This window comes from Pteropus medius, unplaced genomic scaffold (genome assembly GCF_902729225.1).
Source record: "Pteropus medius unplaced genomic scaffold, Ma_sr-lr_union100, whole genome shotgun sequence".
NCBI lineage: Eukaryota > Metazoa > Chordata > Mammalia > Chiroptera > Pteropodidae > Pteropus > Pteropus medius.
Genome location: NW_024349224.1, coordinates 8604760 through 8621675, shown reverse-complemented (window position 1 = coordinate 8621675; position 16916 = coordinate 8604760). Strand labels below are relative to the sequence as shown.

At 58.1% G+C, this 16916-nt stretch overlaps 1 protein-coding gene across 1 annotated transcript in view; it reads left to right on the top strand.

The window, feature by feature from the left end:
• KIFC3 (kinesin family member C3) overlaps positions 1-16916 on the top strand; it is a 47809-nt gene that overhangs the window by 15333 nt on the left and 15560 nt on the right. Inside the window, exons 6-19 of the mRNA XM_039881090.1 lie at positions 7183-7248; positions 7756-7899; positions 8004-8243; positions 8754-8927; positions 9525-9672; positions 9757-9887; positions 10970-11081; positions 12174-12355; positions 13462-13566; positions 14877-15007; positions 15620-15743; positions 15993-16122; positions 16214-16443; positions 16755-16889. Of these exons, the coding sequence (XP_039737024.1) occupies positions 7183-7248; positions 7756-7899; positions 8004-8243; positions 8754-8927; positions 9525-9672; positions 9757-9887; positions 10970-11081; positions 12174-12355; positions 13462-13566; positions 14877-15007; positions 15620-15743; positions 15993-16122; positions 16214-16443; positions 16755-16889 (2052 nt within the window). The remainder of the gene's footprint in view (positions 1-7182; positions 7249-7755; positions 7900-8003; positions 8244-8753; positions 8928-9524; positions 9673-9756; positions 9888-10969; positions 11082-12173; positions 12356-13461; positions 13567-14876; positions 15008-15619; positions 15744-15992; positions 16123-16213; positions 16444-16754; positions 16890-16916) is intronic.

The following is a 16916-nucleotide window of genomic DNA, read 5'->3' as shown; positions in this document are numbered from 1 at the left end:
CAGGAGCTTTGTCAGGGAGGTCGGGCCCTGTTGCGGAGGTCAGGGCTGGCTTCCCCGAGAAAATGACACTGGAGCTGAAGTCCGGCACAAAGCAGAGGAAATGTGCTCTGAGCTGAGGGGACAGTCAGCGCAAAGGGACTGTGGCAGAAGCAGCGACATGAGTACTTTTGGTGCCGGCTTCTAGGACCCCTCGGGGTTATCGGAATCCTCGGATGCTCCAGTCCCTCATATAAAATGGTGTAGTATTTGCGTATAACCTACACGCTTCCTCCCATATACCTTTAAATCATCTCTAGATTCATTGTAATACCTAGTACAATGTAGATGCCGTGTAAATGATTGTACTGTATTGTTTAGGGATCAACTTTCTGGAATAGTTTTTCTTTTTCAAATATTTTCAGTCTGAGGATGTGGAACCCAAGGATTCGGGAGGAACCAAAGCCTCTGTGGCTGGGGCGTGGCACCAGGGGCCGCCCCACGGGCTGTGGGGCTGGTGCAGCGCCCACCCTGCAGGACGCTCGGCCGACCCGTCACGGGCTCCTGGGCAGCTTTTCCTTCCCTGACCTTCCCCAGTTTAGAGTGTCCAGGCACTTCACTTTCCAAACAAATTGTTTTGTTTTTAAAGGGCTTTGCTGGGATATAATTCACTTACCATAAACTTCACCTCTTTAAGGTATACAGTTTACTGTTCTTCGGTATATTAAGATGGAGACACAATCGCCATCATTATCTAATTTCAAAATACTTTCGTTGCCCTAAAAAGATCTATTAAGTCATTTCCCATTTCTCTCTCCCCCCAGCTCCTGGCAATGCTGATCTGCTTTCTGTTTTATAGATTTGCCTTTTTGGAACATTTCATATAAATGAAATCATCATAATATGTGGCGTTTTGTGATTTTCAGCAAGTTTTTAAAACATGTTCTTTTTCTTAATTAGCAAAATCTACTTATTTTTTAGAGGGGAAGCTGAAGGCAGCCTTTTTGGTGCCTTTGAGCCCCAGCTCGCAGACGTTCTCAGCCCTCACCCCCTACTCCCCACCACCCTCCCCTCCCCCGCCCCTCTCACCAATTTGGAGAATTCAGAATGGTGCCTGGTCTTTGCTCACATTGTTTTATCCTTGGATTTTCTGACTACCAGCTCTTTTCTGAAAAATTCTCAGGGGACACATTTCCAGGTCTCCAAGCCACTCTCTGGAGGGTTTGACCCTGTGGCGCTGTGGCCAACCACGTGGGCCTAGAGCTGCCACCACCATCGTCATTACTGGCAAGAGTTTCGGATTTGAATCACGGGAGCAAGATGCTGGCCCTGGCTGTGCCACTCTCTGAGGCCCAGGAAGTCACTTCCTCTCTGAGCCTTCATTTTCCAGTGTCTAAACTGGGGCTGATGAATCTTGCTTCGTGGTTATTGGGCAGACCAGTTGTGAGACCGGACAGAAAAATGGATGGTACACGGTAAAGTTCTGTGCCTTGTGAGGTGTCACTCCTGCATGCTCTGGTGTCCTGTCAGCCTCACTGTGGTTTGGCACAGGTCGATCTTCCCGGTCTTCCGAACGTCGCCTCTCTGAAAAGAGCCCGCCGTGGGGTGCTCTCTGCCTGGTTCTCATGGCCTTGTTCCCAGCCTTGTCCACACTCACCTCTGGACGTGGCTGCTTCCCCACGTTGCTCTCCCTGAAAGGCGGCATGCCTTGTGGCTAAGAGTGAGGGCACTGTGCGGGGCATTCTGGGGGACCCGAGTCTCCACCTGGAGCAAGTTGCTTAACCAAGGCTTAATCTCGTGGAACCTCAGTTTTTCTTTCTGTAATATGGGCATAATAATAGTACCACCTCAGAGGACTGGGGGATTCAAAGGGTTGATTTTATGAAGACCCCCGTCGAACCTGGGCTTGCGAGGGCCGTGGGAGGCTTTTCAGGCCTCCCATTGACACGTGGCAGTTGGAGAAGTTTGTATTAACTGGGAGCCCATCATGCTCCTTGCAGGCAGTCCTCGGGCTGGAGGTCCCCAGTCCTTGAGCACCCAGCTGACCCAGGCCACAGAGGCCATCGGTCTTGGTCCGGTGACCAAGGGAGGCTGCGGCTAGTCCAGATAACTCTCCCCAGTGTTGGCCACGGCAGCCCCAGGTTACGTCCCACTAGCCTTAAGCTCCCCTCTACTGTCATAGGTGTCCCTGGAGTGATGGCCTCCCCGCTCCCAAGGCTCCATGTCACACACACCCCCAGTGCATCCCATCCCTTCCTGCCCCGGCATCTCAAGATAGAGCCTTAAACAGTTGTGTTCAGAGGCCACAGACTAGATCTTGCTGTCAAAGGTGTTGTGTGTGTTTGGCGATTTTTTTCTTAATCAGTTAACAAAATTGTGGTAGAAGGCACATGATATAAAATTTGCCATCTTAACCGTTTTTAAGTGTACAGATTGGTAGCTTTAAGTACATCCACACTATCTCTCTGAATTTAGCTACTCTGAGAACTTCATTTAAGTGGAATCATACAAGATTTGTCTTTCAGTGACTGTTCTATTTCACATAGCACAATGTCCTCCAGTTCATCCATGTGGTTGCAAATGGCAGAATTTCCTTTTTTTAAAGGTGGGATAATATTTCGTTCTGTATGTCTACATAGCTATATAGTTATCTGCATGCACGCGCGCGCACACGCGCGCGCACGCACACGCACCCCTTTTCACTCTCTTGATATTGTCTTTTGATGCACGAAAGGTTTTATTTTGATGAAGTCCCACTTATTTATTTTTTATTTTATTACCTGTGCTTTTGGTGTCATGGCCAAGAAATCCTTCAAAGTCCATTGTGTGAAGCTTTCCCCCTATGTTTTCTTCTAAGAGTTTTATAGTTTTAGCTTTATCTTTAGGTCTTCGATACACTTGGAATTAATTTTTGTGTATGGGGTTAGGTAAGGGTCCAACTTGATCTTTTGCGTGTGGACGTCTAGTTTTCCCAGCACTATTTATTGAAAATACTGTCCTTTCCTCATTGACTGGCCTTTGCACCCTTGTCAGAAATCATTTGACCATATATATGAGGGTTTATTTCTGGGGTCTCCATTCTGTTCTGTTGGTCTACATGTCCGTCTTTATGCCAACACCACATTATTTTGACTACTGTAGCTTTGTAATAAGTTTTGAAATCAGAAAGCATGAGACCTGCAGTTTTCCAAGGTCATGTTGTCTATTTGGGGTCCTTTGAAATTTCATATGATTTTAGGATGGATTTTTCTATTTCTGCAAAAAACGTCAATGGGATTTTGATAGGGTTGCATTGACTCTGTAGATTGCTTTGGTCCTTCATGCAGTCACCAGGTTTTACATGTATTTTCTGAGCACCTACTATGTGCCGGGCACTGGGAACACAGTGCCTAACACAAAAGACAAATATCCCTGCCTTCATAGGCTCGCACTCTCGTTACAGAACCGGTATGTGCTAAGCCCTGTCCTAAGGACTGTTCATATATTATCTCATTTAATCTCAATTCGCAAGACACCCTTGATGAGGCAGCATCATTATACAGATGAAGAAACCGAGGGGCATGGCGAAGTCGAGACTTGTCCAAGGTTATCTGGCAGATAGGATGATGTCTGTATTGGAACCTGGGCAGTTTGGCCTGAGAATCCATGTTCTCAACTGCCCCTCAGTGGCAGAAGGACTCAAACGTGAAAACTTGACAGTGGAGGCAAGGTGGGGCGGATGGGGCCAGACAGGCTCGGTCAGTAGTCACGTGGGCAGGAGTCGGGTCTCCCAGGAGAGGGAGTGTGTTGAGGACAGGGCGGGGTGCTCCCCGGGGTTGTCCCTCTGGCCTCTGGGCTGTATTTCCCGAGGCCCAATGGATCCCAGGCCCCCTCATCTTCTCCGCTTAGCAGCACCTTGCCTTGCTGCTGGGAGAGGCCGCCTTCCCTCAGGAGACAGCTGCCCAGGGTGGCGCAGGCATGGTGGGAGGTGATCAGCAGGTTGTCTGCGTTGATAGGCGCGGACAGCTGAGAAAGCGCAGTCCTGTGCAGGGCGACCCCACCCTCCGTGGAGCTGCTTCTGCCAAGGGATGTAAATGTGGGTTGTGTCAGGTCAGCAGGCAGGCCCGGCTCCCTGCTCCTCCCTTCCCACCAGGCCCGTGCTTCAGTTTCCCTGGGCCTGGGGAGAGGTACTGCCCAAGCCCAGGCTGGTCCTTTCCTCAGCCCTGGGGTTGTCACTGTGCTGTCCCCAGGGAAGCTCAGCAGTCTGTCAGGAAACTGCTTTCTCCTGTAGCTCTTTGCCCCCGGAGTGTGCTCACTACCCCTTTGCTGGTGCTTCAGGTGTTTATTGAGTATCTGCTGTGTGCTGGTCACCTGCTGGGGCGGGAGCTCGTGATGAGTGATGGAGAAGGTCCTGCCCCTCTGTGCATACAGGTGCAGGAGCCACTGCTGACTCAGAGCTGGGGCGGGTGCTGAGGGGCTGCCCACGGGGGCATCCTCCCATGAAAGGCCCCCTCTCTGCTGAGGCTCAGCCACAGCTCCTCACTCTGTCCTCACTGCCCCGAGCCCGTCTGCCGTCTGTGCTTCTCCGGGCACCTCTGTCTTTTTTTCTCATTGTTTCCCTGACTCTGAGGGACTCCTGGCACCCTCCCCACCCCAGGCCCTCCCCAAGCAGACCCCTTCGGCGGGAGGGCAAGAGCCTCCCACTCCAGGTTCTTATTTCTCAGCCGCAGGTGGAGCTGGCCTGCTAGGCACAGTCACCGCACACTGCGGAGTGGTTTGTGGCTGACCGGCCACCCCGCGGTGTTGGACTTCATCTCCCTGCGGCCCTAGACAAGCCAGGAGATGATTGAGTGTCTGACCTCCCTGACAGAAGGGGTCTTTCACAGCCCCTCCATCGACTCCCCCACTCACAGCCTCCTCCCCCTTTTGCAGCCACCTCCTTGGGGCGCCCCTCAGAGTTCCAGACAGGGACCAGGAGCACCCGGGGTTCCGATTGTGATGCAAGAAGGAAACAGGAGCCTGGGATACAGGCAGGTGGCAGGTGGGCGTCCCGACCCCTGAGTAAACACTGGGAAACCCCACTTTCACTGCATCGGGGTGCCAGCCAGACAGCGGCGTTGGAGACAAGCGAGGTCAGAGTATAGCCAGCCCCATGCCGGGGATGCAGCCTGACTGGGGTGCCGGTTCAGCGCAAGTGGGCCATCCTAGGGTGATATCTGAGGCAGGGGAGTAGGGCGGGGGGACCTCACCCTTTCAAAAGGAGATAGACCCACCTGTTTCCAGGTAGGGGGAATATGAGAGGAGTACATACTCTCTGAGACTTAAAATTACTGAAAAGCTTAAAAAAAATCATCGAATATAATTCTACAGCCCAAAGACCTACTTTTTTTTGTGTTGCACACACAGTTTTGTTTGTGGATTTTTCTTCAACTCTGTGTTGAGCCTTACCCCATGTCATTTAAAACTCCTGATAAACATAACTAATGACTACACAACTAGACTTACACATAGGCACCTGGCCATTCCCCTGAGGGTGTCTGGGCGACTTCCCGCTTCCTGTCTAAGGAATGGGACGCGGCCTTGTGCAAACCGTCCTCGCTCCCCACCGGGGCTGAAGGAACCTCGCACCTCTCACACCAGGCCCTTAACAGGAGGGAGTGCTGGGGTGTGCAGAGAAGTGGCACCAGCTTTGCCACCCTGCTTGGTCTGTGGCTCAGCACATTGCTAAGAGGGAACATGCTGGTGGAGGAGGTGACAGAGGTGACCTTTCCTTAGGTCAGCTGCTTGTCCACCAGGAGACCTTGGGCAGGCAGGTTGGGCCTCCCAGCTCCTCCCTGGGTCTGGTGTCTTGGAAAGCCCGTCCCCAACCATGAGCGAGTGGGGCTGGTGTCACTGGCCTTTGCCTCAGAGGTGGGCGGAGCCCATGGCCCACTTCCGCCCCCAACCCACTCAGAGAGGCAGAGGCCCGACTCGCGATTCAGCCGCCTTCTCCAGCCCTGGGAGACAGTGAGTTCCAGTCTGGCTGCCCACAGACTGTTGATGGCATCTCAGCCATTGGAGTGGGGAGATTTTTTACACACACACACACACACACACACACACACACACACACGCCTCTTGGCAGAAATCCCAATGTCTGGTCTCTCTTAAAAGGTTGGCAGCTTGGCATCACTGGGCCTGTGTGCCCCCTGGCCGTAGTCTGCAGGCAGTGTGCAGTGGCTGGCTCCTTCAGGTGGATATTGGGTGTCTGGTCCTGCACTATCCCTCTCCCGCCCTACCCCGCTGGCCCCTGCAGGCAGTGGACTTCGTCACCTGTTGTTTAGTAATAAGAACCCAACGCTTCATAGCCCGCCGTTCAACCCCACCTCCTAAGCCTCCACCGAGTGAGCCTGGCTGTCACTGTCCTTTTCCAAGGAGCTGGGTGGACGGTCATCACAGAATGCTCTGCAGGAAAACCCCAGACGCGCTCTGATGAGTGCTGGCGTCAGAGTCTTTGTATTTGGGGTTATTTCCCAAGGAGAAGTTCCTGAGGCAGAACCAGGGTCTGTGGCCTGCAGGGAGGATGGCCACTTGAAGGGACAGCTCTAGGGAAGGGCCGCTGTTCCGGAATCGGCTGTCTCAGGGCTGGTTTCCCCACCCCGGGCTCCAGGTCACCCCTGCCTCCTGATGGGGTGCACACCCCCTTCCCTTGCGAACAGCCTCACCTGCCTCTTGTGAGGCAGACTGGGAGCTGGGGAGGATGCCGGTTGCAGATGTGCCCTGGTCACTGGCGGACCTGTATCCACAGGCAGACTTACCAGGAACCACTCCAAACAGAAAATTCTGGGGGCTGGGCAAGGACAGATCCAGGTTTTATAATGCCTGGAGTTTATACAATTTGAGGGCCCTTTTAAGAAAAGGATATGAAATTACAAATATAAAAGTAGGTACGGGCATCCTGAGGGTCACCCCCTGAGGTTCCCTGGCGTGGGCCCAGAGTGGCACAGCGGTCCCCTCTGCTGCACCTGCATTGCAGTCTTTGCTGAGAGCCCAAGTTGGCCGGGTCCTGTGGTGGGAGAGGGTGCTGCAGGCTGTCAGGACCAGGCCAGGTGTCCCTCACCTGGAGTCCCAGGTGTGGCCTGAGGCTTGAACACAGGGAGGGCTGGGCTATGGGGCCAGGCGAGAGGCCTGGGTGGGGGCCAGAGGTGAGGAACAAGGCTCACCGTGACCTTGGCTTTGTGCTGGCAGGTGGAAAACCTGAAGGAGAAACTCATTGGCCAGGCCCAGGAAGTGAGCCACCTCCGATCAGAGCTGGTGAGGCCAACAACGCATCCTACCTGGGGCGGAGGGCGGCCGATGGCCCGTGCAGATGAGGGGTGTGACCCTGTCTAGCCCAAGCCGGGGGCTGCATCCTGTCTAGAAATGTCCCCCAAATGCTTACCACCAGTCCCTAGGCCCTCAGGGGACGGAGGTGAATTCTCCTTTGCTGACATAAAACAGGAGTGTGAACTCTGGGTATAAATGTGACTTTTCTTGTTACTTTCACACTCAGGAAAATAGAATGAAGCGGCGGCGGGTGGGCGGGGGGTGGTTTGCTGCAGGGAGCAGTTCCGGCCTCACTGCCCTTCTCGCTCTTTCTCTCCTGTGTTTGTCTGTATTTCTCTCTCGAGCCCCTTCCCCCTTCTCTTCCTCACTCGCCTTTCCTGTTCTTTTCTCCTGTCTTCCTCTCGGCCTCGCCCCCTCTCCCCTGCCGGTGCGCTCTGCCCCACCCCGCTCCTCATCCACCCTCGCCACATGCCCCGCTTGGCTCTGGCTCTGCAGGGAGGCACCGACTTGGAGAAGCACCGGGACCTGCTGATGGTGGAGAATGAGCAACTGAGGCAGGAGATGCGGCGCTGCGAGGCGGAGCTGCAGGAGCTGCGGGCGAAGCCGGCGGCCGCCTGCTCGGGCTGTGAGCACAGCCAGGTGGGCGCGGGTCCCAGGGGCTCCATTCCTCACAGCCCCCCTCGCCTGCTCGTCTGTCCACCCGTCTGCTTCACGTGTGTCCCGGCCTTGTCTCCTGTTGGCAGGAGAGCGCCCAGCTCCGCGACCGGCTGTCGCAGCTCCAGCTGGAGGTGGCGGAGAACAAAGGCCTGCTGTCCGAGCTGAACCTGGAGGTGCAGCAGAAGACCGACCGGCTGGCCGAGGTGGAGCTGCGGCTCAAGGACTGCCTGGCCGAGAAGGCGCAGGAGGAGGAGCGGCTGAGCCGGCGCCTGCGGGACAGCCACGAGACCATCGCCAGCCTGCGGGCCCAGGCGCCGCCCATCAAGGTGAGCGTCGGGGCCAGCGGCCTTGTGCAGTCCCTGTGCAGGCCGGGACGGGGCCTCAGCACTCGGCCCCTGGCGCCCGGGGCAGGGCTGGCACAGAGGAGTCAGTGTGAGTGGTCGAGGGCGGCATTCCTGGTCTGCACCAGGTCCGGCCGCTTTCCCTTTGCTGTCTGGGGCCAGGCACGTGGTAGGCATCTTGGGTGCCCGCCCTGTGCCAGGCATAGATGCCATGCATTACTGGACTCTGCCCTTGTCTTTGCCCTTCTTGTCCGTTCTGTGCCCAGGCCAGGGCCCCACACGGGCTCATGGTGGGCTCATTGAGATAGGAAGATTCCAGGAAGCCCTCGTAGTGTTCTGGAGAGGCGGAACCTCATAGATTCTCTAGTTTTTTTCCAGGGGCTCTTGGTGGGCTGGCCCCGAGGGTCTTTTCCCCAAGCCAGCTGTGCCTCAGGGCCCGGGGGGAGGTGAAGGCGTCCCACACCTTCGTGCGCCCGTCCCTCTCTCACCTTGCAGTATGTCATCAAGACAGTGGAGGTAGAGTCCTCTAAGACCAAGCAGGCCCTCAGCGAGTCCCAGGCCCGGAACCAGCACCTGCAGGAGCAGGTGGCCATGCAGAGGCAGGTGCTGAAGGAGATGGAGCAGCAGCTGCAGGGCTCCCACCAGCTGACTGCACAGCTCCGGGCGCAGGTGCGCAGGCCACAGGGTAGGGGGGTGCATGTGGTTGTCGGGGAGCACATGCACACAGCAGAGGCGGGCCTTTGGTACCATGCAGCAGTTGGCACTCAGGGGTCTGACAGACCCAGATTCTGGTCCCTCCTCTCCCTGCTGGCCATGTGACCAAGGGCCACTTTTGCCCAAGTCTCTGCTTTCTCATCTGTAAAATGGTGTGATCACGGAACCTACCTCACAGCAGGGCTCAGGGGCAGAATCACGAGAGGCTCTTTGCATGGGGCCCAGCACATATGGTCTCAGACAGGTGCTCTACTCAGTATCATAACCAGTGCTCTAATTGCTTTCCTGGGGCTTATGCACCTGTTATGTGCCGGGACCCAGGCTGGTGCCAGGGCAACCCAGGGAAAAAGCTACAAGGAGCTCCCAGCCCTATGAGGGAGAGAGATGCCTGTGTGTGTGTCTGTGTGCATGTGTGTGTGTGTGTGTGTGTGTGTGTGTATTGTATGTATGTGTGCATGTGTGTGTGGGGGGGTAAGAAGCGGGGCTTCTTTCTGGCACCCACCCCACTCCCTCCGAAGCCCCATGTATTGAGCTTCTGGCCTTGGCTGCCAGATCGCCATGTACGAGTCAGAGCTGGAGCGGGCACACGGGCAGATGCTGGAGGAGATGCAGTCCCTGGAGGAGGACAAGAACCGGGCCATCGAGGAGGCTTTCGCCAGAGCCCAGGTGGAAATGAAGGCCGTGCACGAGAACCTGGCAGGTGAGCCGGCCGGCTGGGCCCTGGCCTGCCCCACACCGAAGCCCCTCGCCCTGCCGGCTTCACACCTCTCCTGTCCCCCCACAGGTGTCCGGACCAACCTGCTGACACTGCAGCCGGCGCTGCGGACCCTCACCAACGACTACAATGGGCTCAAGCGGCAGGTGCGGGGCTTCCCACTGCTGCTGCAGGAGGCCCTGAAGGGCGTCAAGGCCGAGGTGAGGGCTAGGGCAGACGCCACGTCCACCCAGGGCACTCTTCTGAAACACCAGCAGAGGCCCCCAGAAAGCAGTCCCCTCTGCCACTGCCACCTGCAGATACTGTCTGCAGAAACAGACTCGTCCGGGGCAGGTATTCGGGCCTTTGTCTTATTATGACTCTTTGAGTCAGACGTGTTACAGATACCCTTGTATCTCAAACGTGCTACATATATTCTCACATCTGTTGGGTTTAATTTTATTTTTCAAGCTGTGCTTGTACAGTAGGAGAATAGCCAACGTCTCTTAAGTGCCTCCTACACGCTGAGGCTTTTATAGCCGTCGGCTCCTTGAATCCGCCCGACAGCTCTGCAAAGTAGACAGACTGATATATTTTAGGACTAGAAAAGAGTGCCTTAAAAAATCACGTCAGTCATACGTGGGCACGGTAGAAAGTTCAAGCCCTGCGAAAGGGCATCCGATGAGACGGGACGCCTCTCTCTGCCCCCCGGCCCCCCAAAGGCAGCCTCCGTGTCAGCATTTCCCCAGAGCGTTCTGAGCGTCACAAAACAAAACGTATTGTCTTTTCTGCCCCCTTGCCCAACAAAAGGACCATGTGTACATGCGGCCTGCATCTTTCTCCTTTCCCCTACGAGATACAGCTTGGAGGTCTTTACGTAGTAGCTTCGACAGACCCACGAGTTTAGATGGTGTTGTTTGTCCACATGTTACAGATGAGGAGGCTCAAAGGCATCGAGCCGGTTGTCTCAGGTCTCCCAGCTACTCAGGGCGCAGCTGGGATTTGGGTCCAGCCAAATCCAAAGTCAAGTGCGAGTGCTGTGGAGTGAGGCTGAGTCCAGGCTCTTCGCTTATTAGCAGGGCGACCTTGACCTGCTGGCCCAGCCTCTCTGCGACTCGGTTTCTTTCTCCGTAAGAGGGGACTGGTAGCAGAACCTCCCCAGAGGGGTCGCCGGGAAAATTCGACGCGCAACAGCGCGTGTCCAGGACTCAACGCGGGGCGGGGGTTGGGGGCGGAGCATGGCCTGTCGGGGGCCAGGCGGCCGTGGGCCAGGGCCCTGACGGCGCTGCACGGCCCCCCCCAGATCGGCCAGGCCATCGAGGAGGTCAACAGCAGCAACCAGGAGCTGCTGCGCAAGTACCGCCGGGAGCTGCAGCTGCGCAAGAAGTGCCACAACGAGCTGGTGCGGCTGAAAGGTGACCGCCCGGCGCCGGCCTGGCTCAGAGGGGGCCCCGCCCTCCCCCGCGGCCCCCAGCACCTCTCCAGGCAGCTGTGCCCTGTCATTGAGGAGCTGTCGTGATTCCCTTTTCGAGGGTGAGGCAGCGGGCACAGGGAAGTCGGGGACTTGGATCCGCCCAGCTCGGAAGCCCTTGCCCGACGCCCATGGCAGGCGACTCTGGCTCTGGGTGGCCACGAAGTCGGGTATTGGAACGCTGGGTGGCGGGTGGTTGGAATGCCACTCGTTCTGACCTAGGGCCTGGTCAAGCTTGAGAGTTCACCTGTTCCCTGCGCAGAGGGCTAGGGAGCGCCCGTTCTGTGCCAGGTGCTGTTCCGGGCGCTGAGATATGGCCACGGGCTCCGCGGACACCGTCCCTGCCCTCTCGGCGGTCGGGGGCTTCCCGGGGGGAGGTGCGGCTAGAGCTGAGGCCTGGACCGTGAGTCTGAGTAGACAGGTGCAGGGGGAAGGTGGGCTTAAGCTGGCTGTGGTGGGGAGTTTCCTCTTCATTCCAGCAGCTCTGGGGTCCCCCTGCAGGACTTGGAGCAAGGAGGTGACACCATCAGATCTGTGCCTCCAAACACCCCTGGGGCTGCCTCGTTCCCGTGCCCGTTCAGTGCTGCCAGTAGCCCACCTGCTCTCTGGTTCCCAGGCCCTGTCTTGTCGTTCATGTCGTATCTTTTATAACGGTAGAAGAAGTCCCTTGGCTTACTGGGACCCAAGCCTCTCGCTGTGCAGATGAGGAAACTGAAGTACGGAGTTGTAAAGAGCGTGTCCATTTTGGTACCCCATCCTGGTCGGGGCAGTGTCTGTGTCCCACAGTTGTCCTTTCCTCCCCTCCCTGTCCTCAAAGCAAAACTCGTACCCTCGACTGGTTTGCTTAGGAAGAGAATGTTCCAATAGGTGAATTTGTACTGTAGTGTGAGTGACTGATAACAGCTTTGTGGGCCACCTTGCCCTGGGGGCCTTGCTTAGAGCCACTAGCCTGCTTAGGACACCAGCAGACACTGGCACAGAGGCAGTCTGGTCTTGACCTGGCCTGTACCCTTCTGTCCTTGCCAACCCGATTCAGGGAACATTCGGGTGATTGCTCGTGTCCGGCCGGTCACCAAAGAGGATGGAGAAGGACCTGAGGCGACCAATGCAGTGACCTTTGATCCCGATGACGACTCCATTATCCACTTGCTGCATAAAGGAAAACCTGTATCCTTCGAGCTGGACAAGGTCTTCTCCCCAAGGGCCTCACAACAGGACGTGAGTGTGGCTCCCGGGTTGGGGGGAACGGATAGAGCATTGGAGAGAGGGGGAGACATAGAGACTCATCAGGAAAGGGAGAGATAGTGGGGGAGTGGACAGAAAGCAGTGCGAGCGTGGGGGAGACAGACGGAGAAGCCTGGGGCACCGGGGTCCCTCTCCTCTTCGCTTTGGAGAGAAGAGGAGTGGGAAGCTAAGACGGAGGGCCTTGGAAGCATGTGCTGGGACAGAGTGATCCGTGCCTCCCATGTGGCCCCTCCCACCTTCACAGCCCTACCCACTTATGTGGCCCCTCCCATATATCCACAGCCCCACCCACCAAGGGCCCTCCCACCACAGCCCTACCCACTTGTGTGGCCTCCCTCCCACATTCTGCACAGCTCCCACTCCACCATGTGGCCCTTCCCCACACGCCACATACAGCCCACCCACTTAGTGCCCTCCCATATTCAGCCAGCCCAAGTGACCCCTCCACCCTCAAGGCTGGCTCACTCCTTCTGATGTGGCTCCCCTCCCACTCAGCCTCACTCCACTCCATTATGGTCTCTCTCCCACACTCATTCAGCCCTCCCACCTTTAATCTTTCTTCTGTCTGTGAGCCATGTGGTGTCAGCATCGGCTCTTCTCTCTCGGCTGCCAGGGCGAACCTGCCAGGGTCAACCTGCCAGGCCTATCTTGCCTGTGCCCTGCTGTCTCTGTGCCTGGCTTTTCCTTTGCTCCCGTCCTCTGTCCACTGGGAGGCTGGCAGATGGAGGAGGTGCCAGGAACATGCTGGCCTCTGCCTTCATTTTGCTGTGCCCTCCTTAAGCGCAGGGCAATCTGGGTGGGGGTGGGTCCTGAGCTCCAGGGCTGAGTGGCCCCTTCTTCAGGTCTTGGTGGCAGTAAGTGCTGCCCTGTCTTCCCTTCCATCTCTCGGCAGCCACGTTGCCATTGATAACTAGTGCACGTGCCTGACTAGTCACCAGTTCCTCCACAGTGAGCCAGTTGTGCTATATTCCTGAAAGAGAGAGTGATTAGGGGAGGTGGGTGGGCTTGGAGCTGGCAGGGGCCCCTGGTCCCAGCAGTCCTGGCAGCCCCACACCCTCTATGCCACATCTTCTCCCCAGGTGTTCCAGGAGGTTCAGGCCCTGATAACCTCCTGCATCGATGGCTTCAACGTCTGCATCTTCGCCTATGGCCAGACGGGCGCCGGCAAGACATACACGATGGAGGTGGGTGCTTGCTGCACGTGGCAGGTGTTCAGGGAGTAAGAACCACCCCCTTGGTGTTGTCGATGGGGGCACCCCTCCTTGGTTTCAGGGTTCTCACTCGGTCTTCATAACCACCCTGGGAGCACAGCCCCCAAGTCATTAGGCCTGAAGATGGGACATCTTGCCCAAGTGTACCTGTCATGGTCCCAGTGGATATGGGGAGGGGCAGGTATGCTGACCACAAACTGGCAGCAGAAGGATCTCGGCCTGAGGTCAGATCCAGGGCAGACCACTGGCACGGTCTCCCAGGACAGGCTTTCACTGAATCACCCACATGCATTTCTTGGGCTCCTGCTGTATGGTTGCCCCATGCTGGGCCCAGGAGGCCATCGGGATGAATGAGCGAGGGAGACTGACCCACGGGAGCTGGGAGGCGCCCAGCTCCTACCTGCCTGCCGCTCCCAGGGCAGGGCTTTATCTTCCTGTTTGTGGCCGTCCCCTCTCCATGGGGTGTGGCTGGAAATGGGGTCACTGAGAGGAAGAAGAATCTTGACTATAGAGAAGATGGAACCCTGGTCCCCGGGGTGTCTTTGATTTGTTAGCTTTTCCCTGGCTCTTGAGGGGGTTGGTGCTGTAGGTTCCCCAGACAGAGGAGGTGGGCGGGTGTCCGGGTGTCTGGACAAGGGTGGGTGAGAAGGCCGTATGAGGAGGCGGCCATTGGTAGCAGTACTTGAGGCCTGGCAAGGAGGCCTGAGCGGCAGAAGTGGAAGGGGGTGGGAGGGGGTGGGAGGGGGTGGGAGGTGCCATCGAAGGGGAAGCAAGGGCCCAGGGGAGATTTCCTTGGAGAAAGGCCAGCCCATTGGGCCCCAGGGCACTTGCTCTGCCTGTGCCTCGCCCCCGCCACCCACAGAACCCAGCTCATGGCCTTGCTGACATCGGGTCCCCCCGTGGGCAGTGGCAGGGAAATCGCAGGTTCCCGGTGCCCCTCCCAGGTGGCCCACCAGTGCCAGATACACGTCTGGTGTTCAGCAGCCCCTGTGGGCAGTCCCCTGCCAGGCATTTCACCTGGGTGCTGTGCTTTAAGTCACAGGGAAGGCCTGGCAGGGTGGTGCCATTTAAAAGTGGGAAACTGAGGCCCAAGGAGGTGAAGTTGGTGGAGGGCATTCTGGGGGCAGACGGGCATGCAGGTGGGAATTTCGGGCAGGGAGGCTGGCCTGCAAGGGGTAGCTGGAGGGGGTGGGAGCCAGAGGCGCACCCTGTGAGCATCTGCACGGGCCACCCCTCATGGTGAGGAGAGGACCGGCTCACTGGGGCCTTCCTTCTACCCCCAGGGGACCCCTGAGAACCCGGGCATCAACCAGCAGGCCCTGCAGCTACTCTTCTCTGAGGTGCAGGAGAAGGCATCTGACTGGGAGTACACCATCACCGTCAGCGCCGCTGAGATCTACAACGAGGTCCTCAGGTGGGCGGCCCGGAGGTGGGCGGCCCTCGGGTTCGAGGCTGTCGGGTGGGTGGCCCCCAGGCCCTGGTGTGCGCACAGGCCTCCCAGGCAGCTTCGTGGTCCTCAGGACCGTGTGGAGCCGTGTGGGATGGGAAGTGGGGTCTCCTTGAAGAAGGATGTGGAGGCCGTATATTAGGACTCAGCCCTGGGTATCTGCCGGTCCCAGGCCACCCCGCCCCCCACCCCCGCAGACCTGCAGGCAGGGAGAGGAGGGCTCTCTGTGAGCCTCCCTGGAACCCCCAGACTGAGGTGCTCCTTTTCCCCTCAAAGCGTCCTCACCCTACCTGCAGGCTGTACCAGGTGGCGATTAAGTGAGAGTGGGCGGGTTGGGGAACCCTGCCTGCAGGGGCCAGTGTGTCCTGGGGGCATTAGCACCACCCAAGGACTTTTGGGGACTGGTCGGTCTCCCTTCGGCAGACTGAGTGCAGGGGAGGAACTGGCGGAGGAGGAGGGGCTCAGCCCGCAGGTCCAGGAAGGTGCGAGGGGTCGGGGCACACGCCAGGCTGGGGGCAGGAGCAGTTCAAGCAGAGGCAGAGCGCAGAGCGGGTGACTGTATCCCACCTGCGCCTCCAGGGACCTGCTGGGGCAGGAGCCCCAGGAGAAACTGGAGATCCGGCTGTGCCCGGACGGCAGTGGGCAGCTGTATGTGCCAGGGCTGACGGAGTTCCAGGTGCAAAGCGTGGACGACATCAACAAGGTGCGGGGCTGGGGGCTGGGGGCCGGGGGGCGTGGATGTGCTCGGGAGACCCGCCCGCGAGCCGAGAGCTGCTCTGGAGAAGGACACGCGGGCAGATGCAGGCTCTGCCATGTCCCCACACCCCTCTGAGCCTCAGATTCCTCCTCTGCACAATGCAGAGGGTGACGCCCCCTCACAGCGGTGCTCGGGGACGGGGCGACTCCAAGACCTCGCTCTAGACCCTGCGTCTCTGCCGTGCCACCCGTCCAGGTGTTCGAGTTCGGCCACACCAACCGCACAACCGAGTTCACCAACCTGAACGAGCACAGCTCCCGCTCCCACGCCTTGCTCATCGTCACCGTGCGTGGCATGGACTGCAGCACCGGCCTCCGCACCACGGGTGAGTGAGGGCGACAGGCGGCCTGGCCTGAGCACCCTCCGCGTCGGTCCTCTCTGGGGCGGCCTTGACCTGCCCAGCACCCTCCCCGCAGGGAAGCTGAACTTGGTGGACCTGGCCGGCTCAGAGCGCGTGGGCAAGTCGGGGGCCGAGGGCAGCCGCCTGCGGGAGGCGCAGCACATCAACAAGTCGCTGTCGGCCCTGGGGGACGTCATCGCGGCTCTGCGCTCCCGCCACGGCCACGTGCCCTTTCGCAACTCCAAGCTCACCTACCTCCTTCAAGACTCGCTCAGCGGGGACAGCAAGACCCTCATGGTGGTACAGGTGAGCGTCTCAGGTGGGCCAGACAGTGGCCCTCAGTGTTGTATGGGCGAGGCCAGCACCAAGACCAGGGACCCCTCTCCCAGGTACCCCAGCTGTGCAGGGAAGGGATCCTTGTCCTCTGTGGCTCCAGAGTTAGACATGCACCCCGCCAGCCTCCGCAGCAGACCTGGCCACGTGCACCCTGTGCACCTCACGAGTTCCTTCACTTTGGCTAGACTCCCCTGGCCGTGAGTGCCAGGGGAGCATGCCACCCCCTCCACTTCTGTGGGGGTGGCTGGCTTGGGTGGAGAGTGAGCCCTCGTGTTCTCTAGGTGTCCCCTGTGGAGAAGAATACCAGCGAGACACTCTACTCCCTCAAGTTTGCTGAGAGGGTCCGCTCTGTGGAGCTGGGCCCCGGGTCCCGCAGGGCAGAGCTGGTGTCCTGGTCCAGCCAAGAGCATCTGGAGGTATGGGGACAGCACAGGCCTGTCTCC